Source organism: Penicillium digitatum, chromosome 5, assembly GCF_016767815.1.
Source record: "Penicillium digitatum chromosome 5, complete sequence".
NCBI classification, from domain to species: domain Eukaryota; kingdom Fungi; phylum Ascomycota; class Eurotiomycetes; order Eurotiales; family Aspergillaceae; genus Penicillium; species Penicillium digitatum.
In genome coordinates, this window is record NC_089388.1 from 1,940,350 (window position 1) to 1,957,626 (window position 17,277).

Genomic DNA, 17,277 nt, shown 5'->3' on the forward strand with positions numbered 1-17,277 from the left:
TTAACTGAATTTAGCGCAGATTTTAGATGACTGATCTGGTAGTTACCTAAAAGCAACTTCGTTGTCTTAGGGAGGGGGGGGTTGGAGAATGAAAATATAGAAAATGCCCCTTAGATTGGTTGGTTTGCGAAAGATCAGAATCAAAATCTCACCATACGACCAAAAAGACTCCATGCGGAAAACGGATTCGAAATTAGGTCGCGTGCTTGTGACAGAAGGCGAGACCGGCTGCCCTTGTGTCATACGACGTCCTACTTTTTAGGCCAGGTCAGGTCATGCCGGATTTCTTCACTACAGTTATAGATACTTCCAGCTACATTGGCCTTAGTTCGATGTAGCCTGGAATAGAAGTTCTGCACGGAATTTATCCCACGAGATCATCGATTGACTACAAAAACTTCAATGTCGATGGGTCATTGATTTGATGATTGTAGTGTGCCCCGCGACTGCATAACGAAAGAAGCCATAAAACCAAGTTTCTCCTTTGAAACATCAGCTGTCTGCACACTGTAGATGCACCTGGGTAGCACCATTGCATTTTGCAGGTTTTCCCGGTTCTATCGGGCCGCTAATGGGTACAATGCCGAGTTCCAGGTCCACTCTCGGAATCCCATGATCCGATGCGCTCGGGTCAAAACCCCACAGCCCAGGAACATATGTTGTACGTATATCATAGAAGGAGAGCAATTTAGTAGATATCATAGAATGAGTGTAGGACTTAAACGAGACACAATTGAACAATCGCAACAAGAAGGAGAGAGGGGGGATATTTTCACATTGAAAATAGTACAACATGCTGTCTGCAGATATAGTTAGTACCCCTGGAGAACATGTCGTCATAGCCAAATCCGGTAGAAAACCCCCGCGAGATGAAAATCAACTGACCAACCAGAAATCGTAGTTTTGTTAATGAAACTGAGACCCTGGAGAGAAATCCCATCCCACATCCCCGCAAAATGGCTGCACGCAGTCACTGAGCTTCCCAAAAAGGCAATAACGGCCCTGCTGTGACCCCACGTGCCCATCACTTTAGCCGGCGAATCGAGGAATATGGGGACATTTTTATGAGACTCTACACACAAATTACCACTCTGGCTCTTCTACTTCTACTTCTTCCGTTCCTTTTTTTTTTCTCTCTTTCGATTCTCTATTCCTTTCCTCAATTTCCCGCCTTCACTCTTCCCATCCCCCGCAATGTCACTCCAACAAGAGCTCGTGCCGCAAACAGAATCCATCGCGGAAGTCTACGCAACAGATGACGCCTCGGTGACTTCAGTTGCACCAGAGCACCAGCAGCGATGGACCAATCTCATCACCCAGTTCAATAAGACATACAACCATCGTCCAGACTTTGTAGCGCGCAGTCCTGGCCGTGTGAACATCATCGGCGAGCACATCGACTACTCACTATACGATGTTTTGCCGACCGCTGTCAGTGTCGATGTAATTATGGCCGTCAAGGTGGTTCCCGCCAGTGCAGAGAGCACCACCATCACGATCGCCAACGTCACGCCAGAGAAGTTCCCCACGCGCGAGTTCAGCGTACCTCACGATAAGGACGTCGAGATTGACCCGAAGAAGCACGAGTGGGTGAATTATTTCCGCGCCGGCCTGTCAGGCGCCGTCAAGTTTCTGCGCAAGGAGAAGCCCGATGGCTCGCTCGTTCCTGCCAGCATGCATATCTTAGTCGACGGCAATGTGCCCCCCGGTGGTGGTATCTCTAGCAGTGCTGCTTTCGTGTGCGCCAGTGCCCTGGCTGTCCTAAAAGCCAACAACCACGACGTCTCCAAGCAGGATCTGTTGGATCTGGCTGTTGTCTCGGAGCGGGCTGTCGGCGTCTATTCCGGCGGGTGAGTTATCCTCCCTTCAAGAGACGGTAGGAGCCAGCAAATGTTAACGTCACCGCGGAATCATAGCATGGACCAAGCAGCATCCATCTTCTCCAAGCGTGGTTACCTGCTCTACACCCAGTTCTTCCCTAAATTCAACGCCCACCACGTCCCAATCCCCACCTCCTCCTCCGAGATAACCTTCTTAATGGCCCAGAGCTTCGTAACCTCCAATAAGGCCGAAACCGCCCCGCGCCACTACAACTTGCGTGTAGCAGAGTGCACCCTCGCCGCAGTGATCCTCGCCAAACACCACGGCGTGACACTCCCGAAGGATAACAGCTCACTGGGCTACAGCCTGCGAAACTTCCACAACGAGCTAATGACCAAAGAAGGCCGTCTCCAAGATCCGCTAGAGTACCAGATCGACTCTGTGATCCAAGCGACAATGGACCTATTCACACAAGAAGAGGGGTACACGCGCGAGGAGATGGCGCAACTACTGAACATCACCGTAGCCGAGCTAGAGGCGACCTATCTCTCCGCATTCCCCGTGCAAGCGGAGCAATTTCAGCTCCGCCAGCGTGCGTTGCACTGTTTCAAGGAGGCACGCCGCGTGCTCGATTTCAAGGCTTGTCTTAGCAAGGCTACTCAGCTGGACGAGAACCGCATTCATTATCTTGGACAACTGCTTAATGAGTCGCAGGAATCGTGTGCTACGGCATATGACTGCAGTGCACCGGAGGTCGATGAGATCTGTGCTATTGCGCGTCGTGCGGGCACATGGGGTAGTCGCTTGACTGGTGCTGGGTGGGGTGGTTGCACTGTTCATATGTTGCCGCAGGGCAAGGTGGAGGCTGTCACCGCTGCGCTAAGGGATGAATACTATCTTAAGAAGTTCCCGGACATCAGTACGGAGAAGTTGGAGCAGGCGATGGTTATTAGCAAGCCGTCCAATGGGTCGTTCTTGTATGTTGTTCCCTTCCACACACTTTTGATCTCTGATGTGCACTGGATGATGGCTAACATTTCTGGTTATAGGGTTACGGGGGCTGCTATTGACCAGATCCCTCTTTGAATATTGCATAGCAGATTGGAGCAAAGCTCGTTTTAATGGCTACTGGTTTTGATGAAATCCAAAAATATAAGAATCACGTTCACTTTTCATGGACTATTCGATAGAGAGTATATTCAAGGAGCACAAAGATGCGCCGGATTTGAGAAAGATACCCAGATCTCCTGGGAATCGGTGTCTTTCAGAGAGCCACTTTAATGTGGACGTTCCAAGCAATCGCGTAGATTCGTTGGGATTGTGAAATAAGGCGAGCGTCTCAACTCGATATCACTTGCACTGTCAGTGCCTTTGATGGCTCTGTCTGGGCAGGAGGCTTTGGCCTCTGGATCTATAGACATAATCTTTCAACCATAGAACTTATCGTGTTGGATTCCTTCGAAGCCAGGCAATATATCGCCAGCACAAAGTACAACCATGGTTTAGTTCAGCCGGTTGTGTACCCAAAAAACTTCAAGTCTTCTTTTTGGGTGCGGCCTTGGCGAAGAATGAGCTCAACTTCTGCATGCCGCTTGTGTTGACCTTCTTGAGATTCTTGACAGCTTGGGATTGCGCAGCCTTGGACTTTTTTTCCTCCTCTTCCTTGCGACGTTTCTTCTCGGCCCGTGTATCCTCTTCCTCGTCATCATGGTCTCGTTTCCGGCTGAAGTTGGACATGTCGCGTGATGCAAGAGCTGTAGCACGAAGGTCCGCAATTTGCTTGAGACGGTCTTTCAGTGGCTCGAAATCGACAGGGCTCTCTGCAGAAGCAAGGATCTCATCTACCTTAGAGGCCATACTAGCGGGTAAATATGACTCCTTCATGAAGGACAGTGCAGTTGAAATTCGGAGGAGTCGAGCAATATGATCCGAAGCTGTCGACTCTTCGCTGGGTGGCTGTGACACGGGTGTCAATTCCCCTGCGGGAGACGCAACAGATGGGGTCATAGCTGTATCTACAGTCGAGAGTGAATCCTGTCTCTCCTCAGATTTCGAGGCTTCCTGGCTCTCATTGGACGGTTCTTGGCTAGTCGCAACATCTTCTCGCTTGACCGACATCAAAGGCGTGGCTAGCGCCTGACGCACAAAGTGTTCTTCCATACTCGCAGGAAGACCCCGATCCGCTATGCGTTCTGCCTTTGCGACGAACTCCTGAACAAGTTTCATCTCATTGAATCGGAACATCTTCTCATCACCAGCCTCAACCACTTCACATATAGCTTCTGTCCGTGCTAGGAGGGAGTCCCGAAATTCATCATCACAAAGAACTTGGCGCAGATGGTGGGGCATGTCGTCGTGAGAGTCGATTATATCGTCAAATGGCTGGAATAGAGAACGGCCCGATTTTGAAGAAGGTGCTAACAATGGAACCATGAAAAACAGCGCATCGATCGGAGTTGCCATCAGGAACTCTGCCTTCTTTGTAATTGAGCCCTGTGCGGAGAGCTTCTCGGGGTCTTTTTTCTCTTCTTCCGACGGGCTCGCAGTTTCGCGCGTTCGAGGGATGAACAGTATACTACGCGCCAGATGCGCTGGTGGTGAAACAACCGTAAATTCGTAAATGCCACGATTTGGACAGAAAAAGTAGCGTTTCAGCTCTCCCGATTGAGGATCTGGCAGCGAGAGGAGCCGCGCATTGTCGCTGGTAGAGGATGGGAGGATGAACGTTTTGCTCGGTTTCTCGGCGGCAACGAGGGGTTTGGTCTTCGTCTCGTCTTCAGACTTCTGCACTTTTGACACTGACGCCGATCGAGTCTTCATTTTGGGTGTGTTATGTAGGTGGGAAGTGAGGGTGAAGACTGGAAGACCGGTGGAAACGGAAGGGGTTAAAATGCAACCGCGACGCGAACGCGCCTTCCCGGCCCAATGAGCCCTGCGCACTTTCCCTTGGCACTGGCGAGTTTCAGCCCTTGTTGTATCCCTGTGCTCTGATCTATGTTATCATTTTGTTTCTTCCACTTACTCTACATTCTTTCATCTGCATTTTGAGGAGGGCGTGAGTCGCAAATGACGCTCCATGGTATATTTGGTCACTGATTACGTCTGAATATTCTTATTAATCACCAGTAAGGTTCCTCCGATCGTCTTGGCTGATCAATGGCTAACCATCCCCCCCCCGCCAAAAGTGGTTGAACCTGCGTGGCCGCCCCAATCGCCCCGCGCGGCTCTCTTGAGTTCGCCGGCTGGACGACGAAAGTATCAAGACATGCAACGCACTCGAGAGAATATGACATCGCCATTGAAGCGCTCAAACACCATACCCAATCTCCGATCAAAAGAGAATCAAATAGTGGACGAGGATGATGGGGAAGACGAGGACGAAGAAACACTACAGCTTCAGCTAGCGGAGATCAAAGCACGCTTAAAGTTGAAGAAGCTTCAGCAAAAGAATCGCGGAACGCCTAGTTCGAATCTCGACGACGAAGGTGTGCGACCAAATTCCGAAATCAGCGCTCTGCGAACCGAAGACCGTGGTGCGACACCAAGAATCCCTAAGGGAGGGAGGCAAAGAACGAGCAGCGATGGAATCCAGGTTCCAGCATCACCTACTAGACGAGAAGTCCCCGCTGAGTCAGTATCACCTCGCAGGTATGTCATGGGCATTGACAAGGGCTGGAAGGCCAATGATGTATCCTTGAAACGACCTCCAATCTCAAGACCCGGCCCTCGACCAAGTAGTCAGATGGGATTTCGAGACGGCGTTACCGGCCGTTCGAATGACATATTCAGCTCGCGGCCCCAGACTTCTCCTTCGTCAACGGGTGGGATCAACCGAATAAAAAGCTTCAGTGAGAGAATGGCTGAAGGCAGAGCGGCTGAGAAATCTCGGCTGGAGAGAGCAGAAAGGGTTCAGGCTAACCGCAGTTCGGCTTTTGAAGTCGACAAGGCGGAGTTGGAGGCCTTCAAAGCCGCAGCTTCGGATATGAATCATTCCCCTCTACCATCGTTATCACGAGAGCGACCTATGGAAAGCTTCAGCCGTGAAGACATTCTTCGGTCTATGGGATCTGGTTTACAACGCAGTGATGCAACTCCGAACTTTGGACGAACTGAGGGCAGTGGGAACAACGAGAGACAATCTCATCTACATAGGCGAACTCAAACGGCAGAAGATGAACCAGTTTCGTCCCAAAAACTTGGCCAAACAGATGATGCTTTGGTAAAGGCCCCGGATTCTTCAAAATTCGAGTCGTACTCATCGCTACATCTGTCAAGCCGAGTTCTCCCGCATTCTTTCTTGAGCCGCACACTCGCAGAAAAAAGAGTTCTGCGCATTCCTGATCTACTCAAGACCGTCAAGGCACCTGCATTCGAGCTTCCAGAGGACATTGATGGGGACTTTGTGGTATTTGGCATCGTTGCGTCTAAGTCAGACCCTCGGGATAAGAAAGCTTCGGGGAGCGCGTCGGCTTTAGAAAAGGACCCTTATGATGATGGGCTTAACAACACGAACAGATATATGGCCATTACCCTGACCGATCTGAAATGGACTATTGACCTCTTCCTTTTTGACACCGCTTTCCCCCGTTATTACAAAATCTCGGAAGGGACTCTTGTCGCAATTCTGAATCCCACAATCATGCCTCCACCAAAGCACAAACTGGACACGAACAGATTTAGCTTGTCCTTGTCTTCATCAGATGATAAGGTTCTCGAAATTGGTAAGGCACGAGATATCGGATTTTGTAAGGCTGTGAGAAAAGACGGAAAGACCTGTCAATCCTGGATAGATGGTCGAAAGACCGAGTTCTGTGACTTCCATGTTGATATCCAGATCCGACGCACTCAGGGCCAACGCTCGGGAGTTAATGCTGACACCGGTGTGCTTGGTCCTGGTGGTAAATCCGGCTCGCGCACCGGATTGTTTGGGGAAGGGATGAAGCGGGGAAATGCCTTCAAGCAAGGCATGAAACACGATGGTCCTCAGTATGATATGGGATCTCAATCACTTTATTACGTGGCACCTTCCAGAAACCGCGGTTCTGGTCGTTCACCTTACAACCCCAGGGGAGGCCCAGCGGCAAATCTGATTGATGCGCATGACGATCCTTTCATCGCCTCGGGTATGATGGGCCGCGGCATGGACAGCAAGGAGGAACGAATGCGCAGGCGACTCGCGACCCAACAGCGAGAGCGTGACATCACTCAAAAGCTCGTTTCCGGCCGTGTCGGTGGCGTGGGTGCCGAATATCTTCGCACCAGGACCAGTAATGAGAGCCCAAACAAAGAGAGAGCACTAGGCACCCCCTTACCCAAGAGCCCCACTAAAACCAACGGCATGGACCTGACCACCTTCGGCAAAGCCAAGAACGTCCGTTTGAGCCCAATGAAGCGTGCCAATGACAAGCCCCACGGCAGCGGGGTCAAGAAGACGCGGTTCATCACTTCAAGAGGTATCCGGGAGGCTGGCCGGGAGAGCCTAGGTGCGCCAGCTGAGACCACGCCCAGTGGGAAACATATTCTCTTTTATGATGATGATGATGATGACGACGACGACCTGGAGTTCATTTGACGCATTCAAACGAGCAAATCCATCATATCACCACCTCAACCTCCGAGTCTCCTTTGAGGATAGGAATAATCATAATGCTGTAACGAATACAAAGCATTCCCCGATTGCACTGGGGCTACACCCTTCAAATTTGATTTGTCGAGTAGCGCTAGATACAACCCCTGTCATGAATCAACGTGATGCTTAGTGCACTTGTAACCCCCTCACATGCAAGGCTTTACTTTCTTTGTCTACACGTGCCAGAACTAGTGTCTGCGCGGACCTAGATTGTTGATTAGCGCGGCTACTGCCAAAAGCTTGTTTTGACCACACCAACTAGCGGCGTAGATTAATGCTTCCCCAACAAAGAAACAATCTCTTATACGGGCTCGTTAGGGGCTGCATGGAGGATTTTTCCAAATATCAAGAATTTCCATTGAGCCGTTCTGCTTTACCATGATTCCTCCCGCGATGATCGCTTCCTGCGATGAACGAAACAAAGACCCCACCGGGCACCAAAAGATCAGACCAAAAGAAAGGAAAAACAATCTTGAAGAGCGTAGATAAAAGACACGAGAAAACGCCGCTGTTCCAGCCGAAGATGCTTTCGTGAGGTATCCTTAGTATTCACGATTCACAAACCCACGCGCGCCCTTGGAACAAAACGCAAAGAAACGAAAGAAAACCAGCGGCCTGCGTAGTAACAAGACGGTCGTCAAAGGGAGAAAGAAGGACATTAAGAGAATAGAGTAGTCCATGCCAGCAAAAAAAATGCGCCCGGTCATAACAAATAAGATTGACACCCTTAGTGCCAAGTCCGGTACAGCGCACAAACGAAATCAGCCGTGAAAGTTTTTAAAGCGCTGGAATGTGGCAAAGTGGAAGTAGAAAATTTGATGTCTGAGTGAGAGCTAGGAATCGGACGTAGATGGCCCAGCAGCCGAAGCCTCTCCTGAACCTTCTGCTCGCAGGGCATGTCGGGTGCGTGGGGCAGGACTACCACGGGCCTCGCGGAGGCGCTTCACACGGTCGCTGCCGGCCTCAACCTCCCGTGTCTTCCTGCTGACAGACGGCCAGTACTTCAGGAGACCGCTGCCACTGCTGACAGAGAGACCTCGTGACCGAGTCTGGTCCTCGGCGGAATCGCCGAAACTTAGGTCCTCAGAGAAAGAAGAGGGTTGGGAAGGTGACACATCGCCTACAGCAGGGCGAGGGAAACGAAGGCCAGCACGTCCAGCGGGGGAAGAGCGAACGACAGACAAGTCTTCGGATTCAAATGAGGGGATAGATGGATCTGGCAAGGTGGAAGCAGTCAGACATGCTTGATCTTCGTAAGCCGGAGTTGGAGACATTGGCTCGTGATCTTCGACATCGGTGACTTCCTCCTCGTCACCATCGGTAGGCTGAACGGGAGGAGAAAAGAGGAGACGAGGTTTGATTTCGCCACGCTTCAAAGGCTTTACGCTCTTGAGAATATCAGGGTTATCGGCCAGCAGGTCAGGGCGGTTGGCGAAAAGGCCAAGGTCATCTTCATCCTCGGCCTCATCTTCCATGTCATCAAAGCGCTTGAATATCTTTTTACCGCGGCTAGAATCGAAGTCAGAATATGGGAGTATAGAGGACAAGTGAAATTCAACTTACTGGACATAATAAGCTCCATTGGTGTGGCTGGTGGTAGAACGAGTGGCAGGTCGTCCGACTGCTCTTCCAGTCTTGGAAATAAACGAATCAGTCGAGAGTGGACCGATCACAGGGATGCGATCACGTGAGTCCTCATGGATGGAGATACCCAATTCTTGTTCCGCAGCTTTCATTGTGTACCCTGTTAAAGGCTCATCGACAAAGATTGCCGGGGATTCAGCGGCATAGTGTTTTGGTGTGTCCATTTTTCTGCGTTTGGGCGTGGAAGTGAAAGGAAACAGAGAGCGAGACGTAGAAGAATTAGAATTGATCACCTTCTTCTTCGAAGGGGTCTTAGCTGGGGTAGGTAAAGCCTGTTCTGCAGTGGATCGGGAGGTGTGGTGTGCAGAAGTGCGGGGAAGGGCCAGTTCCGAATCAAAGGGAGAAATTCGGGAGGCAGCTGTTCTGTGAGAGCGTGCAGCCTTTTTGGGCGAGGGTTTGACAGCGCCAGGCGAAGAGGGTGAAAGAGTCCTTTTAGTTGCTCCAGGTTTGGCAGATGCGCTAGGATGACTTGGGGGCGGCGTAGTTTGGACAATCCTTGACGCTCGTTGACCTGCAAGTCTCGCAGAGTAACGTGTAGGGTAAGGTTCATAGTTGTCGTGCTTTGCCCCATGTCGCGGCGCTCTGGGTACGCGAAGCTCAGACGGTGATGGCGGTGGTGGTGTCGACGCCATGTTGACTTGAATCACGATGAAACAACCGCTGGATGGTTTGCAATCTTATGAGTTAAATTTTGAAATAGTATATTAGTCACAATTTATGCTGGGCCTTTTCTGAATTTCCTGATCTTGTGGAAATGTCGAGGACTGTTGATTCAATCAAGGGCGTGCCACGTCCAACTTGCCAACCGTCCGGCCAAAATCAGGGAAGCAGCTCGGAGATATAAAACTCCAAGAAGAGCTAAGCGTGAGGTTGCAGAATCCAATTGTCCGAGGCGACAACAACAAAATAACGATAAGACGGGGATGAAGGAAGGGCGAGGTTGTTGTGAAAGGCGATTGTCGCCCAGCCACCGGGGTATCCTCACCGCCCGATAATTACGGTGGCTGAAAACCCCGCGTCAACAGTGTAGATTTCCTTTTTTGATCTACCCCAAATGCCTGTTTGACTATCTAACGACTGTCGATCTTGTCGCCCATCATTTATCAATCGATATTCAGGCACATCATACGCCCAAACACTCTAGGACTAGATCCATCCGAGAGTTGAGTCTATCAAGCCTGCTCGTACATACTTCGGCATCTACTCTGCGTAATTTCAACATCATGGCCTTCCGCACCACAGCAGAAGAGATAGAGAGGCTTCAGCTATCCGACGATGATACAGAAGACCTCTGGAACTCCCCATCCAAAAAAGGGCCCCACAAAAAGATCAATCTAAGTACCTCCAACGAGAAGACTACCCCAGAACCTCGAGCTTCCAATGATGGCGAGGATCCTTTCTTTGATCAACAGGAGGCCCGAGAGGCTGCCCTCCGGACAGAATTACAAGGTGTGCGGAATATCAACGAAGTGATAGAAGGACTTCTGGGAAGTTTAGACTCCGCCAAAGGGAACATGGAGGTAATGTGTTGTTTCCTCGTGATATATGGTCAATACTTTGCCTAACTATCTATACAGACAGTCTCACAAACTGTTACCTCGGCCTCGACGCTCCTCAACACATGGACTCGCATTCTCTCCCAGACCGAGCATAACCAGCGGTTGATACTCAATCCCAACTGGCAAGGTGCTACTCAAGATGTGGTCGATATTGAGAATCAAGCAATTCAAAGACAGCAAGCAGCAGAAAGACGTGAACAGGCGCTTCAGCAACAAAGAGAAGCAGCAGCGCGGAAAGCCGAGGAAATTGAAAAGCGGCGCGCTCAGGTCACTCGGGGTACTCGAGGCACCCGCGGAACTACGAGGGGTACAGTTCGAACTATGGGCTTAGGAAGAATACCCAGTGTTAGCACAACCCGCCCGGCAATACGGGGGTCTACGACAACAACCCAACGGCCAGCCAGCGGGATAGCACGAGGGAGTGGGATTTCTCGCGGTCGGGGGAAGATCTAGATGGACTAGACTAGTTTATGTACATTAAATATTTGATTATGAAGCTAAAATAAAATATGCACTGATACCCTTAATTTGACACCTGGGTTTGTCACCTAGCGTCGCCTAAGGTATCGAGTCCGCCTGTGGACGCGTCGCGATCTGATAACGATTGGAAGATTACCCCAAGTGATTCTCCTGATCCGCGACGGTCATTCACCTTTCCAGGTACGACAACACAATGAACTTCGCACCCTATCAAGACCAATCACCGGAGCTTGAACGCGCTCTGTCTCCTCCCCAGCCAGATGGTCACCGAATATCCCCAATCCTCCACTCACCGCGACCCTCGGCCGACCTACCCTCCCCCAATCACTTTGCTAGCGGCGGACATGGCAACACTGGCTTCGGACGGGACATCGAGGGTGGTCATGTGAGCTTAGGGGCTTTTGAAACCAGTCTTCCGATTCGCATGGACATTGAAGCAGCGCTGGCGTATCTGCTTCTGCCTCCCGCGGGAGGTGTGTTTCTGCTACTAGCTGAACACAAGAGCGACTATGTGCGGTATGTGATAGGCGTTGAACTACTTTAAGTCTTCCGAGAAGCCTGGTTTGCTAAAACTACTATAGATTTCATGCTTGGCAATCGAGCATGTTGTTTGCTACCATGTTTGTGAGTGGTCCATCTTTCCTAATGTCGCATTTGCTCACATGCCAGGCATAGATCATCCACCTACTGTTCTGCTGGTCGAGCTTCCTCTCCTGGACATTGTTCATTGTTGATATTGCATTGATTGGCTTCCTTAGCATGCATGCTTACCAAGATGGTGAGTCTTCCGAGTTTCCTTTACCAGAGCTGCCAATTTGGCTGAGCTATTCGTTGGCACTGATGAGAAATCTGATACTAATCACAAAATCTCTAGTTGACACTTTGGACCACTTTGAGGTCCCTCTCTTTGGCCATCTGGCTAACTCCTTTGTTGATGATGAATGAACATAAGCCTTGTCTTTCTTTGGGAATCACCCGCATTTGAAGCATTACCGCGAGGAAGCATGTCTTTCCTTCATATACCCCTGCATTCCAACACTTGCTAGCTTTGTTCTTTGCTTACTGGGTATGCTATGCATGGAGGAGTAATTCTCTTCCTTCGTAGCTTATTCCAGATTTGTAAAAATTTGAATTTCCAATCACCCGAATCATTTTTTCTTTGGAAATGAAGACTACGTTTGCAAAATTCCATTGGCAAAGACTTTCTGAACGCAGCAATAACCCTAGCCATTGGCAGTAGCCTCAGAGCACTCCATCATCTTCAACAATATCGTGGGCCAGGGGTCCCGATCAACATAGCCATAGAGCCATTGATTTCCCTGGGATAAGTATGCCAAGAGCTATTTCTATTTCCTGAGGAGGAACGTGGCTTGGAGCTGTAGTGGCGTGAGTCAGTTTAGGGCGAGCAATGATTTCCTGCAGCCTCACATCGGAAGCATCATGTGGGTCTGCATGATGTTTTGAATCAAAACATCCTGTTTGTTTTAAGGGGTGGCATAGATCTCAACAAAGCCTTCTGTTCTGGCTTCCTTTTATTTTCGGTGGTCACACCTACTTTTGCAAGATGGAGCATACAAGTTTGATCGACAACATAACGTTGAGTGCTATTGTAGTTATGGCTATGTATTCGGCAGCTATTTCAGCTGGCATTTCAGATTTTGAGTAAAACTGGTTAAAAACAAAAGTAATTCTTGGTAGATACACAGAATGTCAGTGAAAGTAAGGTAAGAGGGAGAGAATGGCAAGGAAGTAGTGGTCTCCATATATCTGATCAATGTTATTTAGTGGTTTTTTGCGGCTGTATCCTCTTGTCAGGATACAGTAAGATGTCCAGACAGAGCCGGACGAAGGTGGGATGTGATGTGCACCTTTGGAATCCCCAAATGGGGTTTAAAAAAGAACCTATTGAATGGGGCTTCTGATAGGGATATCATGTTTGCCGGGCTGGGGAATTCAATTTGCTAACTTTCATCGTAATGAAATATTCAAATTCTGTGGCTATGGGTTTTGTCTGATTTTGACACCGGGCACTAATCATGCTAGAAAGCCATCTTGAAAATGATGGCTGGAACCAAATTCAAGGAAACCAATGTGAAAGTCATGTGACGAAGAATCCTCGACCCTCTTAACTTAATTTACCTTTCCATAGGTTTCAAGAGTATTTTGCATCGCACCTCCTATTTCACCGCCGTGTGCGGAGTACGTCGCCTACACTTCCCACCACTACCACGCGCTCCCACTATTCTTCGTGTAGTGGGATATCGACGAGGATATTAACCATCAAAGACCCAGCCCAGCTATTAGATGAATAATTACCGACAAGCGCCAAACGGATATGGAAACAACCTCGGAAGTTGCCCCCATGCTCCGAACCAAGGCACGAAGGGATCCACAGCGAAACCTTAAAAACTAACACGCCAACCTTATTTGTTCAAATTTTGTCGCGTGCTTCAGTCCCCGTCCCCCCAAGGGGGGTCTTTGGGGTGTAGGTGTAGATAACACGGGTTTAACGCGAAGCATAGCTCCTGTCAAAGTGTGAAGCCGAAGACCGAAGTTCGTTTTTTCGTGGGTAAAAGACCGGGGTAAACATGGAGAAAGCCGGAGAGTGGGGAAAATTAACATCACTTTATAATTGTGTGAGATCCACCCACGAGGGATTCAATACCCAGCCTTCAACCACGTATTGCAATATTATGTCGATCACCGGAAATCCTAGTGCAAGCATCACGATTTGTTAGAATGAGCGGAACAAAGGCCCGGGGTTCTTACATGTGACGATCCGCTTGTTATGGTTTATCGTGTGAGATTGACATTTAAATTGCGGATTGAACAGTTAATCCGATCTATTGACGACAGGCAGACCTTGAAGATAGTCTATCATTGGGCAAGATGTGGTCTCCAAAGTTCACACTATTGGGCCCATTCTCCTCTTCAGCCAGGGAGGGACTTTACCGCGACAGCAAACCCATTACTATCCTCAAACCGCAGCGGGATACTCCCCCTGTGCCTAATAACATCCAGACTTTCTGTGTTGAAAATTCCTTCTTCCGTGGTTATGCTGGAAACAAATCTCACCCTAATGAAGAGAAGAGTCTTCTAGCCAACTTCAGGATTGCCACTGGCGTACAGCTGACAGTGCGAGTCGGAAGTACATCTCAATTGTGTCTTGATCCATTGGGAGATGTCCTGTCCTTGATCAGCGGAATCGATAAACGCACATAGAGATTATTGAGGTGCCTAGTCATCTATTAGGGAAATTATCAAATTTCTGTAGTAGACTCTGGATGCGTGCTGACTCGTGTTGCTGAATTGAAGCTGACGACAAGCGCAAAAAAGGAAGCCATCCTCTCTATCCATAAGCTTCGGCCTTTTTCATCATCCGCAACCGAGATGCTTGACCGCTCAATCTGCTGGCTAAATCATTTGAGGAACAACAATCACTTCTAATGAACGCTACTACTCGGCATTGTCATCATTCTCTGTCAATATGGATCTCTCTTCCACCAGAACAATCATAGTGCTTTTGTAGCTGATGAAGGCGGTTACCCCTTAAGGCGCATGGTCAATTTGGAGAAGATTTCTGTGTAAATATCTTAAATCGAGCATTCAGCCCTACAGTTCACCCTAGCGGGCTACGACCAAGTCCATATTTCCGCTGCTTTCGTCTCACAGAAATCTCTAGATTGACAGTTTGTTCTTGATTTAGATTTTCCTCAACCACTTAACTAGGAAGACATTTTGCAAATTCCCCATCAGGTATATCTTGCAAGTCGATAATATAGCAAATTGTAAGACACCCAGTCCGATTTTGGTGTTGATTTGGCCCGTTCCTATCCCTTCACATCCGTCCAGCCCAAGTTGTTGTTCTCTTATGGTTTGTAGACAGGCAAGGGCTCGACTGGCAAGGGCTCCTCATGAGGACAGTAGTGTTCGTACTCTGACGGAATTTCCAGGCTACTAGGTCTCACGTTTCCCATCTCGATGGATTCTGAACGAGAGATTATTATCAAAAACTCTCAATCACATAGTCTGGACGGATGTTACCAGGTGTGGTCTGCTGCTCGTTGGATGTAACTTGAGCTACCGCATTCCGAACAGAAACCAAAAGAGATAACTGTTTGAACAAACGTTTCATTCGACATGCAACCAGATAAAAAATGCTAGATTTGAGAGCTTGGTTAGCGACATTCTTTCAAGGTAGCTGACAAATCCGATGGCGGTAGAACGAGGTATCATCCTACCTCATGACTTACCGAGCAAGTTTTCTGCAAATACTCCAACAGAAGAGTCCAAAGTCCATGATAAGGCAAAAGATCGACACAAGAAGAAAAAGTGCGATAGGGCCCCATAAAACACTTGTTAACAGCAACAAAAATAAACCAGCCTCATCTGAGGAATCATCTGAGCGAGCACGCAGAGCAGCGCCTCCATTGCTTTGTGGCGTCTGCATAATTAGACGAAGAATAGTAGACACCTTTGACAGATGATTCTTTCAGAATGGTGATTAATATTGTTGGAAAATGTGTGATTGATACGATACATCAATTGACAGTGGTCGTGATAATCATTTGGCTCCGGTACCCGAAAGGATTCGGAGGTACATCGACTTCTATGGGTTCCGAGAACCTAGAGCTCGACATTCACTTTTGAGCATTAAACAAAACAACCTGCACAGTGATATCATCCCTCATCTGTCGAGAGAAAGGAGGGCCAAATGCAAGCCGGCCTGCTGTCAACTCGTGGTGATTTTCACCAAGGGAGTTGCGCATCAGATGTACTGCAGCATTATCATCTTGTATAGTTGTTCCCCCTTCCTCAAACTTCCAACTCACATCTTTCCAAAATCTGTCAAAGTCAAATGCTTCATCTGTTGTCTCTGGTAAGCTCTTTTTCTCCTTCCCTTTCGGTTCCAACCAGCTCCCTGACAACTCGACACCTTGCTCACTAGAGAGATGATCCCACAGTCCGTCCGTTGCCATAATCAAGAATGAGGGCTTGTCGGGATCGATTTTGGTGCTTGTCACAACCGGCTCAGCTGTCAAGTATGGAGGTATGCGAACATCATACCGGGGCGTTAGGGGCGCTGGCCCATTGTATTTGTGCGTCATTTCTTTCTGGAAATCCAGAGGCCACTTCCACAGACTGTCACCAAATGCCCGAGAGACCATGAGCCCAAGCACCCGTCCACCTTTGGCGATGTTTTCCTCGCCAGGGTGCTCCTTGGAAATGCGGGTGGTCTCTTCTTCGTTGCTGCCAGTTTGGTCTACTGACAAGGGAATTTCTGCCCACTTTCCGTCTGACCCTTTTTGTCCCAGAACTGCTCTTGAGTCCCCCGTACACGCAACGTGCAGCGGACTTGTGATGGGATCGTACAGAGATAACAGAGCGCATGAACCAGCATAAGCGGGAGCCATTTTCTTAATCTTGTCTTGGAATGAGTCGGCGCTCTTAGACGTTCCCGGTGCAGTCTTGATAATGGAGTCGTCAAGGTCCACGAATCCTTGCATGATAGCGCGCTGGATCGACTCATTTGGCACTGATTCGTCGTTTGGGGGTTGTTTGGCTTCAGTCAATCTGCGTCGCACACAAGGCAGGAGCTGTTTCGTCAACAGGTTCGCTGTCTGTCAGCCTGAATGTCCATCGAAAACTGCCCAGGACATCCATTGATCATTTTCATTCCACGGCGAGGAAAGTTTACCATGAATAAACCGGTCCTCGCATGGGCTATTAGACGCCAATTGAGCACCATCGTATCGATTGACGCCGGAAATATTTCTGACCTGGAAGGAATATGCTTCTTTCGACAAAGTATGTGTGACATCCTCTTTCGAGGGGCCCAGCTCAGAGACCAAGTGCCCCCCTGGTGAAGTCTCGATGCGGGGCACATCGTCCCTTGTAATGGTTAACCATCACAGGCCGGGCATGTTGATCAAAGCGGCAGCTGCAATGTAAGTTTGAGAATTTGAAGGCCATCTCTTCCATAAGAAGGAACGTTTGGTCTGTGTCCGCGCCATGAAGTTGGTCACACGCCCCAGACGTGGTCGGGCGAGACATGATAACATGATGGTTCGTAGATGGGAAAAGGAGAAGCTACCTTGTCGAACTCAGTTCAATTGAAGGATTGCTCCAGGTTTCATCAAGGCG

At 49.1% G+C, this 17,277-nt stretch overlaps 9 protein-coding genes across 9 annotated transcripts; 5 read left to right on the plus strand and 4 right to left on the minus strand.

Moving 5' to 3' along the window:
* Window positions 1-1,194: 1,194 nt before the first annotated feature.
* On the plus strand, window positions 1,195-2,907 carry Pdw03_1875 (Galactokinase; the record flags this gene model as incomplete). The annotated part of the gene is made up of 3 exons (XM_014680894.1): window positions 1,195-1,850; window positions 1,917-2,798; window positions 2,871-2,907. 3 exons carry the CDS (start codon window positions 1,195-1,197, stop codon window positions 2,905-2,907), a joined length of 1,575 nt encoding a protein of 524 aa, XP_014536380.1.
* Window positions 2,908-3,354: 447 nt separating this feature from the next.
* On the minus strand, window positions 3,355-4,864 carry Pdw03_1876 (Ribonuclease H2, subunit B; the record flags this gene model as incomplete). Its single annotated transcript, XM_014680893.2, has 2 exons — window positions 3,355-4,773; window positions 4,844-4,864. The coding sequence occupies 2 exons, from the start codon at window positions 4,862-4,864 to the stop codon at window positions 3,355-3,357; spliced, it is 1,440 nt and encodes a 479-aa protein (XP_014536379.2).
* Window positions 4,865-5,107: 243 nt separating this feature from the next.
* Pdw03_1877 (DNA replication protein, putative) lies at window positions 5,108-7,393 on the plus strand (the record flags this gene model as incomplete). The annotated part of the gene is made up of 1 exon (XM_014680892.1): window positions 5,108-7,393. The coding sequence occupies one exon, from the start codon at window positions 5,108-5,110 to the stop codon at window positions 7,391-7,393; it is 2,286 nt and encodes a 761-aa protein (XP_014536378.1).
* Window positions 7,394-8,283: 890 nt separating this feature from the next.
* Window positions 8,284-9,726, minus strand: Pdw03_1878 (RNA recognition motif family protein; the record flags this gene model as incomplete). The annotated part of the gene is made up of 2 exons (XM_014680891.2): window positions 8,284-8,959; window positions 9,014-9,726. The coding sequence occupies 2 exons, from the start codon at window positions 9,724-9,726 to the stop codon at window positions 8,284-8,286; spliced, it is 1,389 nt and encodes a 462-aa protein (XP_014536377.2).
* A 591-nt stretch (window positions 9,727-10,317) lies between these two features.
* On the plus strand, window positions 10,318-11,106 carry Pdw03_1879 (DASH complex, subunit Duo1; the record flags this gene model as incomplete). Its single annotated transcript, XM_066100021.1, has 2 exons — window positions 10,318-10,614; window positions 10,672-11,106. The coding sequence occupies 2 exons, from the start codon at window positions 10,318-10,320 to the stop codon at window positions 11,104-11,106; spliced, it is 732 nt and encodes a 243-aa protein (XP_065957748.1).
* A 220-nt stretch (window positions 11,107-11,326) lies between these two features.
* Window positions 11,327-12,078, plus strand: Pdw03_1880 (DASH complex subunit duo1; the record flags this gene model as incomplete). Its single annotated transcript, XM_014680889.2, has 4 exons — window positions 11,327-11,649; window positions 11,715-11,757; window positions 11,809-11,911; window positions 12,008-12,078. The coding sequence occupies 4 exons, from the start codon at window positions 11,327-11,329 to the stop codon at window positions 12,076-12,078; spliced, it is 540 nt and encodes a 179-aa protein (XP_014536375.2).
* A 1,944-nt stretch (window positions 12,079-14,022) lies between these two features.
* Pdw03_1881 (Beta-glucuronidase) lies at window positions 14,023-14,355 on the plus strand (the record flags this gene model as incomplete). Its single annotated transcript, XM_066100022.1, has 1 exon — window positions 14,023-14,355. The coding sequence occupies one exon, from the start codon at window positions 14,023-14,025 to the stop codon at window positions 14,353-14,355; it is 333 nt and encodes a 110-aa protein (XP_065957749.1).
* Window positions 14,356-15,002: 647 nt separating this feature from the next.
* Window positions 15,003-15,433, minus strand: Pdw03_1882 (uncharacterized protein; the record flags this gene model as incomplete). The annotated part of the gene is made up of 3 exons (XM_066100023.1): window positions 15,003-15,121; window positions 15,178-15,293; window positions 15,387-15,433. The coding sequence occupies 3 exons, from the start codon at window positions 15,431-15,433 to the stop codon at window positions 15,003-15,005; spliced, it is 282 nt and encodes a 93-aa protein (XP_065957750.1).
* A 340-nt stretch (window positions 15,434-15,773) lies between these two features.
* Pdw03_1883 (Protein phosphatase 2C) lies at window positions 15,774-16,640 on the minus strand (the record flags this gene model as incomplete). Its single annotated transcript, XM_014680888.1, has 1 exon — window positions 15,774-16,640. The coding sequence occupies one exon, from the start codon at window positions 16,638-16,640 to the stop codon at window positions 15,774-15,776; it is 867 nt and encodes a 288-aa protein (XP_014536374.1).
* Between the last annotated feature and the right edge of the window lie 637 nt (window positions 16,641-17,277).